Source organism: Leptonychotes weddellii, chromosome 12 (assembly GCF_054177405.1).
Source record: "Leptonychotes weddellii isolate Sample4059 chromosome 12, ASM5417740v2, whole genome shotgun sequence".
Lineage (NCBI taxonomy): Eukaryota > Metazoa > Chordata > Mammalia > Carnivora > Phocidae > Leptonychotes > Leptonychotes weddellii.
Window position 1 is genome coordinate 90,447,950 of NC_138380.1, and position 18,221 is coordinate 90,466,170.

Below are 18,221 nucleotides of genomic sequence, written 5' to 3' on the forward strand. Positions count from 1 at the left end.
AAATGGTCCAGTTTCATTCTTCTGCATGTGGCTATCCAATTTTCCCAACACCATTTGTTGAAGAGACTGTCTTTGTTCCATTGGACATTCTTTCCTGCTTTGTCGAAGATTAGTTGACCATAGAGTTGAGGGTCCTAGCATGCACAGATTCTGACAAGAGCCTACTATCATTCTTATATGTGTTCCTCTGTATTTAATGTATTTTTTCCTCTAGCTGTTTTAAGATGTTCTTTTTATCACTGTTTTCCATAATTTATGTGCATAGTTTCCTTTATCTTTATACAGCTTGGCATTTGTTGAGTTTCCTAGGTCTGTATATTTATAATTAGTTAGGAACGACACGGGCCATCGTTTGCCCATTTTTCCCACTTTCCCTTTTTTCTGGGACTCCAGTTACATGTGTATTAAACAGCTCGATATCATCCCACAGCTAACTGATACTTTATTTATTCATTTCCTATTTCATTTTGGATAACTGTTGCTATGTTTTCAATTTCGTTGATCTTTTATCCTGCAGTATCTGACCTGCTCTTCAAACTATATCCATTTATGTGTCATTTTAGATTCTGTGTCTTTCATGTCTCAATGTCCTCTTGAGTCTTGTTTACATCACAAGTTTTCCCTACCTCCATGGTTGTGGTTTCCTCTGCCATCTGAATATATGGAACATATTTGTAATAGCTGTTTGCACACAGCCTCGTCTGCTTGTTTCTTCGTATCTACCACTTCCAGGTCCAGTGATAATGATTTATTGTTCCTCCTGACTATGGGTGATATTTTCCTACTTCTTGGCATGAAAATTACTTTCCTTTGAGTCCCTATTTTGGATCTTAGGTTATTGGTTGCTAAAACTTGTTTTGTTCTTAAATAGTGTTAGATTTTGCTCCAGCACAAAGTTAAGTAATTAAAAATCAGCGGGGTGTTTTGGGGGCTGCTTTTAACCTATTCAAGCAAGTCCACAGGAACCATTAGAGTAGGGCTAATTAAGACTGAATACAAAAGTGATATCCTTCTGAAGATTCTGCCTGATATTCTGTGTTCTACAAGTGGGGACCTGGACCATCCCGTGCCCTGTTTGAGCTTCAGAGGACAATCATGATCCTGCAGTGCTCTAGAGAACATCTTTTCTCAACTTAGGTAGGTTCATTTTGTCAGTGCCTAGTTGAGTGCTCACAGACGTGCACATTCTCTTGCCCAGCTCTCTGCAACTCCCTCCTCTCTGGTACCATAGTCTGCAAACTCCGGATGCCTTGGACACCCAGAACTCCAATCTCTGTCTTCTCAACTCAAGAAGGCATGGACTTCGCTTCCCTGGACTGTAATTCAGAAACTGCCTCCAGGCAGTAAGCTGGTGAAATTGTAACGTTCACATGGTTATTTTCACTCCGTTAGACATTCCAGTCCTTCACTACCTTTTGTCCAGTGTCTGGAAACCATTATTTCTCATATTTTGTCCAATTTATTGTATGTTCAAGGAAGAAAAGGAAACGGAGCACCTGATACTCCATCTCCTCTACTTCATTAATGTCTTTTCTTATTTTTTGTTTTAAATTTCTTTTTGTACTTTCTTTTGGTTTACTTTGCTGTTCATTTTCTAGCTTTGGAGAAGGAACTTTCATCCACCAGGAAGGGTGCTACCAGCATGTAGTGGGCAGAAGCCAGAATGCTGCCAGTTATCCCACATTGCACACAACAGTCTCCCATGGCAAAGAACTGATCCAACCCAAAATGTCAATGCTGCAAGGCTGACAAACCCTGGTTGAACCTACTAATTCCATCCCGTTGATTCGCTTTTCTTCTTCAGGAATTCCATGCACATGTATATTGTTTCTTCTTCCATCTTAACCAGTTTCACTCAGATATTTTTAACTGACTCTTCATCTCTTTTTTTCTGTTGGATGCTTTCTTGCCTTTCCTCAAAGTCCCTTATTAAAAATTTTTAAAAGATTTATTTTAGAGAGAGAAAAAGAAGGTGAGCAAGTGTGTGAGTGGAGGGAGGGGAGCAGAGGGAGAGGGAGAAAGAGACTCTCCAGCAGACTCCCCATAGAGTGCGGAGCCAGACGCGGGGCTTGATCTCACAACCCCAAGACCATGACCTGAGCCAAAACCAAGAGTCAGATGCTTAACTGACTGAGCCACCCAGGTACCCCTGTTCCTTCTTAAAATTTTATTTGAATCTCTTTTCCCTTTCGCACAGTGTAATTCTTATTTTCTGAATGAAATTTCCATTTCTTTTATTTTTTCACTGTCAATTTTATTTGTATTTATTTTTTAAATTTCTGTATGAAGACAGCTTTTCATATCCTCAAATGATTTTCTTCTGTTTTGTAGTTGATTTGGTATTTTGTATTCCTATTATTTTGGTGCTTATTTTGATTTTTCTTTTGACTCTTATTTTCATTAAAGTATTTTGATTCTTATTTTCTGTTTTGTTAGTTTCTTTAAACATTTATCTGGTTTTCGTCCATTCATTTGATGGATTTGATGTGGTTTGCAATATTTTTAGTTCAATGCTGCCCCCTTCTGTCAGTGTAGCAAAGTACAGCACTTTCTCTAATGAAGGTGTTTTCTCATGGCAGGTGATTGTTACCAGAGGGGTTGTGTAACTTCTACTCAATTCATTCCTTCTGTCTTTCAGAATATTAATTGTTCCTCTTGCCCTCATTTTTTTTTTCTTTTCATCACCCAACCTCCAAACGGTGACTCTTTCCTTTAAACTTCTCTTACACAGTCAGTGCTGTTCAAAGACTGCCACCTCAAATCATGGTGCTTTTTAATTCCTTCTCTGCAGAGATTTCATTCTGTTACAACATATTCATTTAAGATTACATATTTTCCTCTAGGCATTATTGTACCTCATTCCCACACACTTTGCTACTATATTACTATTATCATTCAGTTCAAGATATTTTCTAGTTTCCTTTATGATTTTTCTTTGGCCCATGACTCATTCATAAATATATTTTTACATTTCAAAATACGTGATTTTCTAGGGTGTTTTGATGTGTCATATTGTCTTCTGGTCAAAAAACATACTCTGTATGATTTAAAATATTTGAGTGATGTATACAATTGATGAATCACTATATTGTACATCTGAAACTAATATAACACTGTATGTTAATCACACTGAAATTAAAATAAAAAAATAAATAAATATCTAAGCCAAAAAAATTTTAAAAATAAATATTTGAAAAATTTCTCATTGTTTTATGGTACAGTATGTGGTCATTTTTATTAATGGTCCTTGCAAAAACATGTATTTATATATGTCTATTAGGTCAATTTGTTAATTGTGCTGTCTTATTCTACTATATGTAGTTTTGTCTATACTAAATCCCCCAATATCCTGTTCTCCTGTTAATTGCCACACAGTTTACAATGACTCCTATCAGCAAGAGTCATGAACAGATATTTCAGTGCCTTTACAGATTAAAAAAATATATATATATGTTTAGCATAGAGGTCACCCAAATCCATCTAACATTTTTAATGTTATATCCTAATAAGTATTGAATCCTTGCCAAATCAACTGCTGCTACATGATCGGTGTAATTTCTGTATCTTTTCTGGAAATCACATATAAACATAAGTAAGAATAAGAGCTATGTTAGAGACAGAATGAACAAGCAAGTAAACCAATGGATCTACTGTTAAAAAGCTTTTGCACAGTTAAAGGAAACAGTCAACAAAACCAAAAGACAACCGACAGAATGGGAGAAGATACTTGCAAATGTCTTACCAGATAAAGGGCTAGTATCCAAAATCTATAAAGAACTTATCAAACTCAATACCAAGGAACAAATAATCCAATCAAGAAATGGGCAGAAGACATGAACAGACATTTATCCAAAGAAGACATCCAAATGGCCAACAGACACATGAAAAAGTGCTCGGCATCACTCGGCATCAGGGAAATATAAATCAAAATCACAATGAGATACCACCTCACACCAGTCAGATTGGCTAAAACTAACAAGTCAGGAAATGACAGATGTTGGCAAGGATGCGGATAAAGGGGAACCCTCCTACATTGTTGGTGGGAATACAAGCTGGTGCAGCCACTCTGGAAAACAGTATGGAGGTTCTTCAAAAAGTTGAAAATAGAGCTACCCTATGACCCAGCAATTGCACTACTGGGTATTTACCCCAAAGATACAAATGTAGTAATCTGAAAGGGCACCTGCACCCCAATGTTTATAACAGCAATGTCCACAATAGCCAAACTACGGAAAGAGCCCATCAACAGACGAATGGATAAAGAAGATGTGGTATATATATATATACAATGGAATATTATGCGACCATAAAAAAAAATAAAATCTTACCATTTGCAGTGGATGGAACCAGAGGGTATTACGCTAAATGAAATAAATCAATCAGAGAAAGACAATTTTCATATGATCTCACTGATATGTGGAATTTGAGAAAGAAGGCAAAGGATCATAGGGGAAGAGAGGAAAAAATGAAACAAGAAGAAACGAGAGGGAGACAAACCATAAAAGACACTTAATCTCAGGAAACAAACTGAGGGTTGCTGGGAGTGGAGGGTGGTGGGAGGGATGGGGTGGCTGGGTGATGGACATGGGAAGAGGGTATGTGTTGTGGTGAGCACTGTGTATTGTGTAAAACTGATGAATCACAGACCTGTACCCCTGGAACAAATAATACATTGTATGTTAATAATAATAATAATAATAAAGAAAAACAAAAAAATCCCAATGGATCTACTGTCAAAAAGAAGGGATATAGGAATACAAAATCACATCAATTTTTCACTTCTAAAAAGTATACTAAATTAGAATTGACAACAATTCTTTTAAAATATCTTTTATTGTGAACTTCTCAGCAATTCACAAGATCTGTCACATTCACCTGTGTCCTGTGGGTATTGCACTGATACGGTTGCTGGATAATGTGTGGATAAGATTGGTCCTCCTCTTGTAGAGACAAAGATTCTGAAATCTGTGTGTTCTTACTGTTCATCATCAGGGAGACAATTAATTCTTCTGAACCTGTGTCCAAATCTTCTCTAGCAGTATCTGAAATTTATGCCTCCTCATTTTCTGGTGGTTCATATTACTGTTCATCATCATTTTGGTTTATCATAGATACCATAGTATAATCTTTCATTGGTGTCTGGATTTTTCTTCAATACACCCATCTTTTCCACTTCCTGATTAGTCTTTATAGGCTGCCACTTCTATATGTTATGTATCTTCAATTTCTTTATGAAACCTTTGTTTTCAGAGCCTCAAATCTATCATTTACACCATTTTCTCAATTACACCATTATCTCAAAGTAAATCTTTATAGTAGCTATTCTCTTGCTGGTGTGTCTTTTTTCTATTTCTGTTCTCTACATGTTTAGTAATATTTCATAAAGAAGGGACTAAATTTGCTATTTGACTTCATCTTTAGTGTTCTTGGAATCTGATTCAATGGGAACCTCTCTACTAATATTCCTCTATTCTATCTCTAATATCTCTAATATTTACCTCTGTGGTAAAATTAGGATGGGTAATCACGAAGGAAGAGATGGGGAAAGTAGAAATAAATCTAACACTACAACCGCAGATAAGTTCGCAGGCAGATCAATTTTCGGAAGGGACTTACAGAAATGGAAACTGATTCCTTAAAAGTGTTCATATCTTTATTGCTAATGGGTATGGGGTTTCTTTTGGGGGTGATGAAAATGTTCTAGAATTAGATCGTGGTGACATTGCTCAATTCTGTAACATAAGAAAAAAACACTGAACACTCTAAATGGATGACTTTTCTGTGTATGAAATATATCACAATAAAGCCATTTTTTTTTTAGGAAAGAAAAACCTTGAGATATCTGTATACCCCTTGGGGTCTTCAAGTCATTTAAATATCAGGCTTTAGAGACTATACAATCCACATAGAAAAATGGTTAATAACACAATCCTTAAATTTAGAAAGATGCCTAGGTTTAAATTTTGGTTTCATACTTACTGTGGGGTTAAAAGTCAATTAGTTAATGTCACTGGGCATTAGCTTTCTCAGATAAAGTGGGGATAACAACACTGCTTTGTCCAGAAGCAGGGATGGAAACAGGATTTTTGCTCAAGTCGTACACTATAGGAGCACTCTAGGTGAAGAGTAGGGTAGAACCAGGGCAAGAGGCTAGTGACAATGTGGTCTCAGCACGATCCAGCTTAGATTTAGATCTGTTTCCTCAAGGAAGTCGGTCAGCCGTGGGCCAAAGTCTGAGGGGACATTGGGGCAGGATGCAGTCCTCCAGGCTGGTGGCTGTCTGCTGTTGTGTGGCCACCACTCAGTGCCCCTGGAAGAGGATGCCCTTGCCAGTAAAGGGCGTCTGGGTTGGGCACTACCAGCATTTACTACTCACTCCTCCCCACAGTCTCGTTGTAGGAAGGCACAAGACGAGACACAGTACACCATCACTGTGAAGGTCCACACAGCTCCTGGCATGTAAGAAGTACTTTATAAATGGCAGCTATTTTTTTGCAGGACATAAAATATCAGACACACGGACAAAGAAATTAATTACAAATATTGTATAGCGCCATCCAGTCAGGAAATCTTACCGTACATGTTGCTTCTTCATCAAATGAGAACGTGTGATTTACTGAGCATGCTTCATGACGAGGTGGTAAAGGAGTAACTTTGAGTGGGCTTGTCCAACCTGAAAACAAAGATGTATGTGCTTTGGGTTAAAAATGTGATAGAGGTTTTTTTTTGTTGTTGTTGGTTTCTTTTTCTTCCACCAGAAATATTTCCTATGAGAAAGCCACACTGTGTGATGTGAACTGACATTTCAATGGATTATATAACAACTTTTCTTAGCAGTGAGAACTGAATAGCTCTGGAATTTACATGTTAGGATAATGGTAGTAGTGCAGAATTATTTGTTATTACTCATTATTTGAAGAAGTCTGTTGAGTACTATGAATCTGCAGATGAGCATGTAGATGTATTAGGGATGGTGGCAACACAGAGGAGTCTGGTTACTAAGCAGATAAGTTATCTAATGATAGAAGTCCTAAGAGACTAGCGAATATGCACACAGACTGCAACAAATATTTACTGTGTTGTAAATGGAAGTAGATGCGTACACAAAGACAGAAGAGGGGGTTCCTGGTTTTGAGATGCTCATGAATAAGTGGAAAATACAGTCATGTTAGTAGATAGCTTCAGGGTCGTGTAGCAACTGTAATAATACTTGTTCTCTGCGCGCTGTGGGAGTGCAGAGGAAGAATACTAGCCCAGCCGGATTGTGGGGAGTTAAGAACATCTTCCTGAAGATAATATTTGATCTAACCTTGACAAAGGGGAAGTCAGGAAGATTAGAGTCTGAGAAAGCCTCGATACACCACTGTTGACTTGGAAGACAGAGGAGGCCGTGTGCGAAGGGGCACAGGTAGCCTCCAGGACGAGGGTGTCCCTGGCTGTCCAGGACGAGGGTGTCCCTGGCTGTCCAGGACGGGGAATCTGACACCTCCAATGCAAGGAACCGGGTTCTGTACAACCTGAATGAGCCTCAGGTAGACACTGCAGGTTTGGGCAGTTAGATCCTGAGTAGAAAGCCAGTTGAGCCTGCCCCGTCTTCTCACAAAACTGGGAGCTAATAAATGGGTTCTGTGTGGGGCTGCTGAGTCTGTGGTACCTTGTCACAGCAGCGAGAGAAAATACAGGCAGAGGCAAGAGGCGAAGGCAAAGTGAGAGAGGCAGTGCTGAATCCCACGATCATTCCAGGTTTGAGAATAAGGATAATTCTGTCTGTGACCCAGCTGACTGAAGGAAACCCTCAGAAGACTATTGTGCCAACAGCAGCAGGATGGCACTTTGAGGTTCCACTGAAGCAGCTGCTTTGGAAAAGGAGGAAAATAGGAAAACAACAGAACCTAAAATTTGATTTTTAGGCCAGAGTAGGAGATAGGGAACAGGACATTGAATTACAGCTATGCACCTCAGGGCAGGACATCCATGCCTAAGTATGATGATGTCATTTCCCTTACCTCGTTTCAGTGTCTCCTGCTGCCAAACAAAGCACGCCAAAGCCGAGCATCTTAAGCAACCATTCGTTGTCTCCCAGTACTCTGAAGCTGGTCTGGGTGTTGTAGGTCATGTGCTACAGCTTGGGATTGCTCAAGAGGCCCAAAATTATCTCACTCACTGGCTGGCAAGTGGGTGTTGACTGTTACCAGGGAGCTGAGCTGGGTCTGCTGACCAGTGCCTTGTTTTTTGTTACTTTTCTTTCCCTCTATGGGCCTTTATAGAATTTTCACAAAATAGTGACTGAGAATCCAGAGGAAGATCCCAAGAGGTCCAATCCCAATTTGCAAGTACAAAAAAAAAGTCTCCACTTGCAGCATGGTTGCTAATATAGGCGAGAGCCCAGAATCAACATGGGAAGGAAACAGACCTCATCTCATGGTAGGAGGGTGGCAGGCACTCACAGGAAGGAATGAGCTGCCAAGGGTCACCTTTGGGACCAACGATTACACACCTCCTCCTCATAATGCACCATCTCATTTCACCACTTTCACACCACCAAACAAATATCAAGTCCTTTGTAAAGGGAAGCACTGTGCTATTTCTTCACTTATTAGAGATTTAACATGTTTGAAACTGTGATATTTTCATCGTGAGTTGGTTTTGTGTGTAACCCATGAAATTGAGTGAGTTTGGAGGGATCTGCCATGAGCACTATTTTTCCATAGGCCCTATTATTTTTATTATAAAACATTTCTACAATGTTTTAAAGAAACAAAACTTTAACAGAAAGATTTAAGGACTATTCTATGTATATTTTCTTATTCATGTGTTTTCTCTCCTCTAATGGTTAGAAATACATTTTTCAACATCTAAAATACCGTCGTTAGTGGTCTTCTCTGAGTTTTCTTTCTCCATATAGCTAAAGATAGGTCAATTTTGTTATTTTCAAAGAACCAGGTTCAGGTTTAGTTGATTTTTTCTACTTCTCTGTTCTCTACTTTATCTATATGCACCAAACATAGACCTTCAATATATATGATGCAAATATTGACAAAATTTAAGGGAGAAGTAACTCTACACTAGTAATTGGAGACCTCAATATTTTACTTTCAGTAATGGATAGAACAACTAGACAAAGATCAATAAGGAAATAAAGAACTCAAACAAAAATCTGTCACAAAAGACATATACAGAACGCTTTATCCAACAGAATACCCAAGCAGAACACATATTTTTCTCAGGTGCACATGGAACATTCTATAGAACAAATTATATCGTAGGCCATGAAACAGGTCTTTATAATTTTTAGAAGACTGAAATCATGCAAAGTATATTTTCTGATCACAATGGAATCAAAGTAGAAATCAACAAAATGGAATGAAACTATAAATCAGTATATGAAAATTAAACACCACACCCCTGAATAACCAAAGCAGAAATCACATGGAAAATTAGATATCTCGAGAAAAATGAAAACAAAAACACAATACAACAAAAGTTATGGGATTCAACAAAAGTAGAACTAAGAGGAAAGTTTATTGGTATAAACACTTACCTTAAAATGAAGAAAGATCTCAAATGAACAACCTAAATATAACTTAAGGAAGTACAAAAAAAAAAAAAAGAAAGAAAGAAACTAAACCCAAAGCTAGCAGAAAGAAGGAAATAAAGATCAGAGTAGAGATACACAAAATAGAGAAGAAAAAAACAATAGAATCAATGAAAGCAAGAGTTTTTTTTTGAAAATATAAAAAAGAAATTGACAAACATTTAGCTAGATGGACTCAGAAAAAAAAGAGAGAAGACTCAAACTAAAATCATAAATGAGAAAGGGGACAGAACAACTAATATTTGTTGGAGGAGTCATCAAGAGGATGTGACTACCTGTGAGCTGGACTCCGGCATGGGAGGCTTCTCACCCACTCCCCTGTCCTAGAAATGTACTTTCTGCCCACCGTTCCCCCAGCAGGAGCTGTTTCAAGAATGTAGCCCAGAGTAAGGTGTTGTTGAGACCATCTGGATGGTAATATGAATGAACCCTGTTAAGGTCTTTATACAGACTTTTAGGATTCCAAAAGCCAGGTGTGGAGATCTACTTGTCTTGCAGCCCCCAAGACAAGCCTTGTATGTAAGTTCTCTTTCTTATTAAACCTGCCACTTACCCATCTGGGGTGACCTGCCTCTTTCTTTGTTCTCTCTCTGCCCTCCATGTATGAGGGCCAGTTTTAGATTTCACCCAAAGAACTCCTGAGGTTGCAAACTAACAAATTTACAGAAATAAAAAGGATAAGAATGTACTATGAACAACGCGCACCAACAAATTATATAACCTAGATGAAATAGACAAATTCCTAGAAACAGACAACCTACCAAGACTGAATCATTTAGAAACAGAAAATATGAACAGATCTGTAACTAACAGGGAGAATCAATAATCAAAAACTTCCCAACAAAGAAAAGCTCATGACCAGACGGCTTCACTGGTGAATTCTACAAAACATTTAAAGAGAAATTAATACCAATCCTTCTCAAACTCTTCCAAAAATACTGAAGAGAAGGGGATGCTCCCAAACTCATTCTATGAGGCCAACATTACCTTGATACCAAAGTCAGACAAAGACACTACAAGAAAACTACAGATCAATATCCCTGATAAATACTGATGCAAAAATCCTCAAAATACTAAAAAATAGAATTTAACAACACATTGAAAGTATTATACACCATGACCAAGTGAGGTTTATTCCTTGAATGCAAGAAATTGTATTTGTGCATTGTTGGTGGCAATTTAAAATGGAGTAGCCACTATGGAAAACAGTATGGTGGTTTCTCAAAACATTAAACATGGAATTACCATGTAATTGAGCAATTCCACTTTTGGGTATTTGCCCCAAAGAACTTAAAGCGGGGTCTTGAAGAGATTTACACCCCTAAGCAGTATTATTCACAATAGCCAAAAGGTGAAGCAACCCAAGTGTCCACCGATGGATAAATAAACAAAATGTGGTATATACATAAAAAGGAAAATTATTTAGCCTTAAAAAGAAATTCTGATACATGCTACGACGTGAACATTTTTATTCACGAGGACATTATGCTAAATGAAATAAGCCAGTCACAAAAAGACCAATACTTTATGACTTCACTTATATGAGGTTTCCAGAGTAGCCAAATTCTGAGACAGAAAGTAAAATGGTGATTGCCAGGGGCCCAGGGAGAAGGGGAGGAGATAGGAAGTTAGTATTTAATCGGTACAGTTTCTGTTTTTTAGATGAAAAGTGTTAAGGAGATGAACAGTGGTGAAGATTGTACTTAATACCAATGAACCATACACTTAAAAATGGTTGATTGTTATGGAGTAAAAGTTTGTATACCCCACCCCCCCAATTTGTATATTGAAACTTTTACCCCCAATGTGATGGTATTTGAAGGTTGGGCCTTCAGGAGGGAATTAGGTTTAGATAAGGTCTGGAGGGTGTGGCTTATATGATAGGATTACTTTCCTTATAAAAAGAGGAGAGACCAGAGCTGTCTCTCTCTCTCTGCCTGGGGAGGGAACAGCAAGAAGCAGGCCCTCTGCAAGCTAGAAAGAGGGCTCTCACCAGGAACCAAGTTACCCTGTATCTTGATCCTGGACTTCCCAACCTAAATAAATGCCTGCTGCTTAAGCCACCCAGTCTATGGTATTTTGTTTTAGCAGCTTGAGCTGAGACAGTAGCTAAAAAAGAAAAAAGCAGGAAGATACACAAAGAGTTATAAGTGTTGATCTTAGGAAGCTGAATACAGGAAAATCAAGGCTGTGATAATAGGCAACCTCTATTTTTCCTGTGATAAGGAAGATGTGTCATCTCCTGTAAGGAGAGGCAAAAAGACCAAAGAAAGGTTTGAATATAATTAGGATAAGTTTAGAGTACTTGATTAGTGTATGAGAAAGAAAGCCAACTAGGAACAAAAAAGTACCGAATCCAGTTGTCTAGACAAAGTTGGAATAAAGCAAGAAATTGGCAATATAATCTTTTGTGATATAGTTTTGGTATTTATGAAAGCCCACTGAAAAGCATATTCATGTGTGATATAGTTAATTTTACAAAGACATTCTTCTCAGAATGTATTCGAAATTATGTGTATTTAGATTTGCTAAACACCGAAAGTACTTATTATTTATAATTAATGATTATTTCCAAGATCTACAAAATCACTGAAAACCTAGGACAAATTATATTGAACCAAATCATGGACCGCCAGTATTACTTTTTGAAACTGTAATAGCTAATATTAACAGCTACTATTAATTGAATGCTTTAACCAGGTTCCAGGAATTTTGTTAAGTGCTTTACATGTCTTAATTCATTTAATCCTTACAATTTTATAAGACAAGTACTCTTATTGCCAAGGAATTGAAAATTCTGGACTTTCTAATAGCTAACATTTATTGGTGCATTCCTCCATGTCAGATATCTGTACGTGAATTATATTAGTCTTCACTATTACCTTATGAAGTATTACTAGTACGTAAATTTACAAATATGGATACACAGGCATGAAGAGCCCTGGGTCATAGTGCAAGTAAGCCTTCTACCAGGACTCAAGCCCAGAAAGTCTACTGAATTCTGTTGTACTGATCCAGGTAGTGAGTACTATACTTGGTTCTGAATTGTTGGTGCAGTCTGTTAACCCTATTTTCATTTTACGTTAGCTTTAATAAATTATTTCTTCAGCCTCTAATTTGTTGTAATAATGTTTTGAGAGTCCAATCTTAGAAAAACTTACAAACCAAAAATATTGTTCTTAAAAACTACATAGGCTAGGGTTTACTGCTTACAAGCAAAGTGGTATACTTGTCTAAAATAGGACTACTAGAAAAAACAACTTCAATTCCTTTAAAGACATATTCCTGACAATGACTACTATTTTACGTTGAAACATTAGCAAAAGAGTGAGCTCAAGCTCTTTTCTTCAGAGTTGGAATCAGTAAGATGTTCTGTGTCTGCAAGACCGACCTGAACTCATCCATTGTTCAATGCGAATTACATTAGCTTTCAGTAATACTGTATCTCACTAGATGGCATTTCCAAGAGATTAGAAAATACTTATTTCTTAAAATAGGTTGTTGAACCTCATTCATATCCTTTATATGGAAATTCCAAACTGAGGGATTTCTTGAAGCCTATGTGCTAAGTCCACAGCTAAAGGGCACATTAAAAGAATAACTCCTATCATATGTTTGTATCTCTCCAAATAGCTCTGTTCAAAAGTGGGTATCTGCAGGGTGGGGCTGGGAAGAAGGGTTCTTCATTTCTATTACCTTTTCCTTTATTCTTATCCCCTTCCAGGTCCCAAGTGACTATGGCCTCTCTCCATGGAGAAGTGGCAGGGGCCATGAATCCCCACTGCTCCAACAAGTGGTGGGGTCACTGTTCCTTCACATACTGTCCCCTTAGGCCTCTAGTCTATGGCCAGATGCACCAGTGGAGGGGGTGCGGCCTCTGGCATAGTCAAAGCTTAGCTCTTGCTACAGCATTTGGTCTTTTCCTTTCCACATGCTCAGAGATGTTAACCTCCCTGTACTTCCTGCTTGCCAGACACACCTCCATACAAAAATACACCATGCGGCTTTCCTTTGGAAGTGTTCCTCACCCTTTCTGGACCAGGCCTGTGACACTCTCTGGGAGTTCTCACAGAGAAACCGTAAGATATAGCTATCAGTAAGGGGTCATCAATTCTGTGTCCAGGGCTGTGGAAGGGTTGCTTCCTAACAGACCCCCAAATCTACTTTCAAGTACCTTCCCATTTCATTTCAGCTCCTGTGACCTCTTTATAACCACCAGCAGATTTGGTTTTTCAAGGGAGACAGATAGATATGGAAGCATGCTACACGATTATCAAAACGAAACATATATGCCCTTCTGGAAAAATTAGGTTAGCCATAGGTCTAGAATAAATTATCTGATACACACTTTGTGTTGGTCACTTATCCTAATTAATGCACTTTTTAAAAAACTTTTTTTTTTACGAATAGGTTTATAAAAGGCTAATCATTCTTACTAGTTTTTCCTTACAATCTATAATTTGAGTTCCTTATTCACTTCTTTATAATTTTATGTGAAATTTACTGCTAAATACTCAGACTTATATCCACACTCTTCTCCCTTGTTTGAAGGTTTAAAAATTATGAAGTCCATGTCACTTTACTTACCTCCAAGTCTTGCTCTGATGGAAATGTCTGGTATTGCCCTGGAATTCCATATCCTGTCCTGTTTTAGTTCTTCTAATAAAATGTTTTGCCTTTTCAGTGTTGTTTGAAATCCTGTGTCTGGCCTGGGAACTCGATGTTGCGGTTTCACATCACTGGAATCCACCAGGCTTGGTATGGTTCTGCCAATGCCGGGCTTTAAATCAGCATCGCCACCAGGACTCAAAAACCCGGAACAGGCATCACCCAAGGGCACATCATCCCGAAGTGGAAATAATGGATAATCTCGCCCATATGGTGGGGGATAAGGATAGTGTAAATGGTAGTCTGGCAGGATGGAAGGGGGATAAGGGTGAAATTTAAGAAAAGTAGGGTTGCATTTCTTTTCAATTCTGCCATAGTTATGTCTGTCTTCAACTCCTTTCACAAAAGGCATGTTCATTTTCCTTAAGAGATTATGGTAGTGTGGGTAATCTATATTCTCAACAGCCTTTTTTCCTGAAAGGATGGACCTTTCAGAGATACTTATCTTTCCAGGTTTGGACTGTGAATCCATATCCATGGCCTTTCTCTTTAGAATTTTGGATGACTGTAAATTAAGTGCTTCTGAAGACTCCTTTCTATTTAACTATAAAACTTATTATGTCCAATAATTGAGGATTGGTTAATCTAACATAAGGTTACTGAACTGGTTTTATAAATGTTGATAGTTTGTTTTTTTTTTTAAGGTAAATATTTTTTCTCTACCAAAAGAAGTATAGGGCAGTAAGGGACCAGGACAGAAAAAGCAAAACAAGAATCCTTGTTGCTTGGCAACAGCTAGAACTCTAACACATTGGACCATTTACTATATACGTCATAATTTAATTCTTAGGAAAAACAAAAATAGCCGTTAGTAATATTTTCATGATAGTTTCTTTCCCACTGTTCATTTGTTACTTATTTTTAAACGTTTCCCTAAGTTGAACTTTTATAAGTAAATGATATTCACTAAAGAGTATAAAGCAGTTAATCAAGTAAGAATATATTTTTAAAGTATATATCTGACTAAAATTATTTACATTATAGATATAATAAATTACAAAACTCATTACCTAAATAAATGTATATTTAAATGCAGTGCAAAGAATGAACAGGTATTATACCATAGTTAATTCAGTGCACCTAATTTTTAAGAAAAATAAGTAATTAGTATTCAAAGTACAAGTTCATCTTTAAAATGCTCTAAATTACCTTACCTTTTGGCTCCCAGCGTACAGAATAAGACCAATGGGATTTTTTAACTCATTTCAGAAAACTACAATAAGGTAGGAGCTATTAGGTCACATGTAAAAAAAAAAAAAGTACCATTACTATATTGGTCATTTCAATGAGATAATTTGGACTTGCATGAAAACTGCTACCACAGGAATTCCAAATATTGGAATTTGGGCACAGGGATCACACCATCCCTTCTGGGGTAAAACAAAACCAAACCACCAAAACAAAACAAAAACAAAAAAGCCCACGCAAACATGAATGAGAAACCTACTTTCGTATTTCCAGCAACTGGCTTTCCATCTTCAGATTCACAGCATACATGAACTACAATCTCCAATGTAACATCCTATTCTCAGGTCGAATATTAGGAATTTACACAGTAGATGAAGGTAGGAGGGACTGATGAACTGAAGCAAATTCTTTTACTTTTTTATTTTTTTTTTAGGATTTTATTTATTTGCGAGAGAGAGAATGAGAGACAGAGAGCACAAGAGGGAGGAGGGTCAGAGGGAGAAGCAGACTCCCTGCCGAGCAGGGAGCCCGATGTGGGACTCAATCCCGGGACTCCAGGATCATGACCTGAGCCGAAGGCAGTCGCCTAATCAACTGAGCCACCCAGGTGCCCGAACTGAAGCAAATTCTTGATGGCAGAAAACAAAGAGTCAATGACAGTCAAAAGTCCATCTGGTATTGTGTGGGTTTACCTGTTTATAAAAATTAACAGGAGGGGCGCCTGGGTGGCTCAGTTGGTTAAGCGACTGCCTTCAGCTCAGGTCATGATCCTGGAGTCCCGGGATCGAGTCCCGCATCGGGCTCCCTGCTCGGCGGGGAGTCTGCCTCTCCCTCTGACCCTCCTCCCTCTCGTGCTCTGTGTCTCATTCTCTCTCTCTCAAATAAATTAAAAAAAAAAAAAATTAACAGGAGCTTTAGCAGGGCATATACCTAGATGTAGTGATTGGGCACTATTCAGTAATATGTATTTATTGGATGTGCTCAAAAAACCTGCAAGGTCTTGACCAGAATGCTGGCTAGATCTAAATCCTACTAAAACATACTCGAGCATAGTAAGTTTATTTTTTTAAAGATTTTATTGACCTATTTTAGAGAGAGACAAGAGACAGAGGGGCAGAGGGAGAGGGAGAATCTCAAGCAGACCCCATCAATCCCCCCACCCCAGCGGGACTGATCCCAGGACTCTGAGATCACGACCTGAGCTGAAACCAAGAGCGGAGGCTTAACCACCCGAGCCACCCAGGCGCCCCTCCAGCACAGTAAATTCAATTCAGAACCTTCTACAGATAAAAATCTCTCAAGATGTAAATCTACTCAGTGGAATAAACAGGGCTGTGTACAGTTTACCAAACAATTAACACATGCATAAAAATAGCCAGAAAACTCAAGGAACATCCCGATCCTGGTCCAGAACGAGCCCCATTTCTTTCTGCTTATTCTTTCCTTGCTCCCTTTTTTCCTCCTTCCTTCCTTTTTTAAATTTATAGCGATCTGAGCGCGTACTGTGTGCCAGGAACTATGTTTTGGTTGAGGTTAAAATGGTGACGAAATGGCCAAGATCCTCGCCTCGAAGGGTCAGACACGAACTCGGAGGTCCGGCCCGCTGCCGACAGCCGGGCGGTGACGGCTGTGAACGGCACCCGCGCGAAGGCGTTCCTTCAGGAGGCTGGGCTGTCATCTGAATCCCGTCCCAGCCCCCGGCCCACCGGCGACGGAGCGCTCCTCTCCTCCCAGCGAAGGCAACGACGCCCGTCATTCAGCGGCTCACACTCCCCTCCGGCGCGCCGGCTTCAGCCGCACGAGGTGCGTTCGCGCCGTAGCTCCGTTCCCGCCGAGCCCGTCCTTCCCGCCGCGGGCCCGAGGCACGACCCTCTCAACACGTTCCGGCCGGAAATGCAGACAGCGGTCTCCACGTACTTCACGTACAGGCCGAGCGCCGCACGGAAGTCGACCCGCTCTGTCCTGCCCACTAAGCCTCTCTGCGGGGCTTACGGGTCTGACTTCCGGCTGCACCGCTGCGCGTGCGCCGACCCCCACCCGGGGGCCATCCATCCACGAAGCTGGGGCAGGTGACGTCGAGGCCAGGCAACCCGCGAGGGCGGGACGCGCGCTCGCGCGCTCGGTTCCCACAGCCCCCGTGCAGAAGCTCGGGCCGCCAGCTCCGGAAACGGCCTCTCTCGGCCCACCGACGCGCACTCAAAGCGGAGGGCGCGGGCTGTGGGGTCCGCGGTTCTTCTCCAGCACCAGAACCTTCGGCAGGGCCCCTAATTGGCGCCCAGGTTCCGAAGGACCGCTCACGGACGGCACGGACGGCACGGACGGCGGCGCTGCGGCCCTCAGTTGGCGTCGAAGCACACGGCCCAGGCGACAGCCCGCCGCGCCCCGCCCCCGCCCCGACGGAAGTGGCGGCCCGTCCTTCCGGCCTTCCTTCCGGCCCGCCGCCCGCCGACTTCCGGCCGGCAGGTGGGCGCGCGCCGCATAACGATCTTATGCGCCGACGGTCGGCAGGCGGCGGCGGCGGCGGCGAGTGGATGGAGGCCTCGGCCACCGGCCGGCGGCGACGGCAGGGCTGGCGGCGGACCCCGGCCGCAGGCTCCCCGCTCACCTGGGCCGCGGTCGTCCTCCTGCTCTCCGCCTTCGTGGCGCGGGCGTCCCCGTCAGGTGAGGCGTGGGCGCCGCCGCCACGGGCTCCGCGGGGCGCCCCTCCCGCCCGGGGCTGGCCTCCCCGGGTCACGTGCGCCCGCCGAACCGAAGAAGCGCCGGTACCGGC

The 18,221-nt window shown here is 40.5% G+C and overlaps 2 protein-coding genes across 14 annotated transcripts in view; one reads left to right on the forward strand and one right to left on the reverse strand.

The window, feature by feature from the left end:
* SPMIP7 (sperm microtubule inner protein 7) overlaps positions 1-14,741 on the reverse strand; it is a 57,338-nt gene extending 42,597 nt beyond the window's left edge. Inside the window, exons 1-2 of the mRNA XM_081799732.1 lie at positions 14,183-14,741; positions 6,576-6,673 (exon numbers count right to left, since the gene is read on the reverse strand). Of these exons, the coding sequence (XP_081655858.1) occupies positions 6,576-6,673; positions 14,183-14,741 (657 nt within the window). The remainder of the gene's footprint in view (positions 1-6,575; positions 6,674-14,182) is intronic.
* Positions 14,742-17,891: 3,150 nt separating this feature from the next.
* ZPBP (zona pellucida binding protein) overlaps positions 17,892-18,221 on the forward strand; it is a 92,548-nt gene continuing 92,218 nt past the window's right edge. For all 13 annotated transcript variants that reach the window (XR_014139444.1, XR_014139441.1, XR_014139442.1 and 10 more), the window contains exon 1: positions 17,892-18,112. Coding sequence is in view for 7 of the 13 variants with exons in the window: in XM_081800824.1 (XP_081656950.1) it covers positions 17,941-18,112 (172 nt within the window). In the remaining 6 variants the exon portion in view is untranslated. The remainder of the gene's footprint in view (positions 18,113-18,221) is intronic.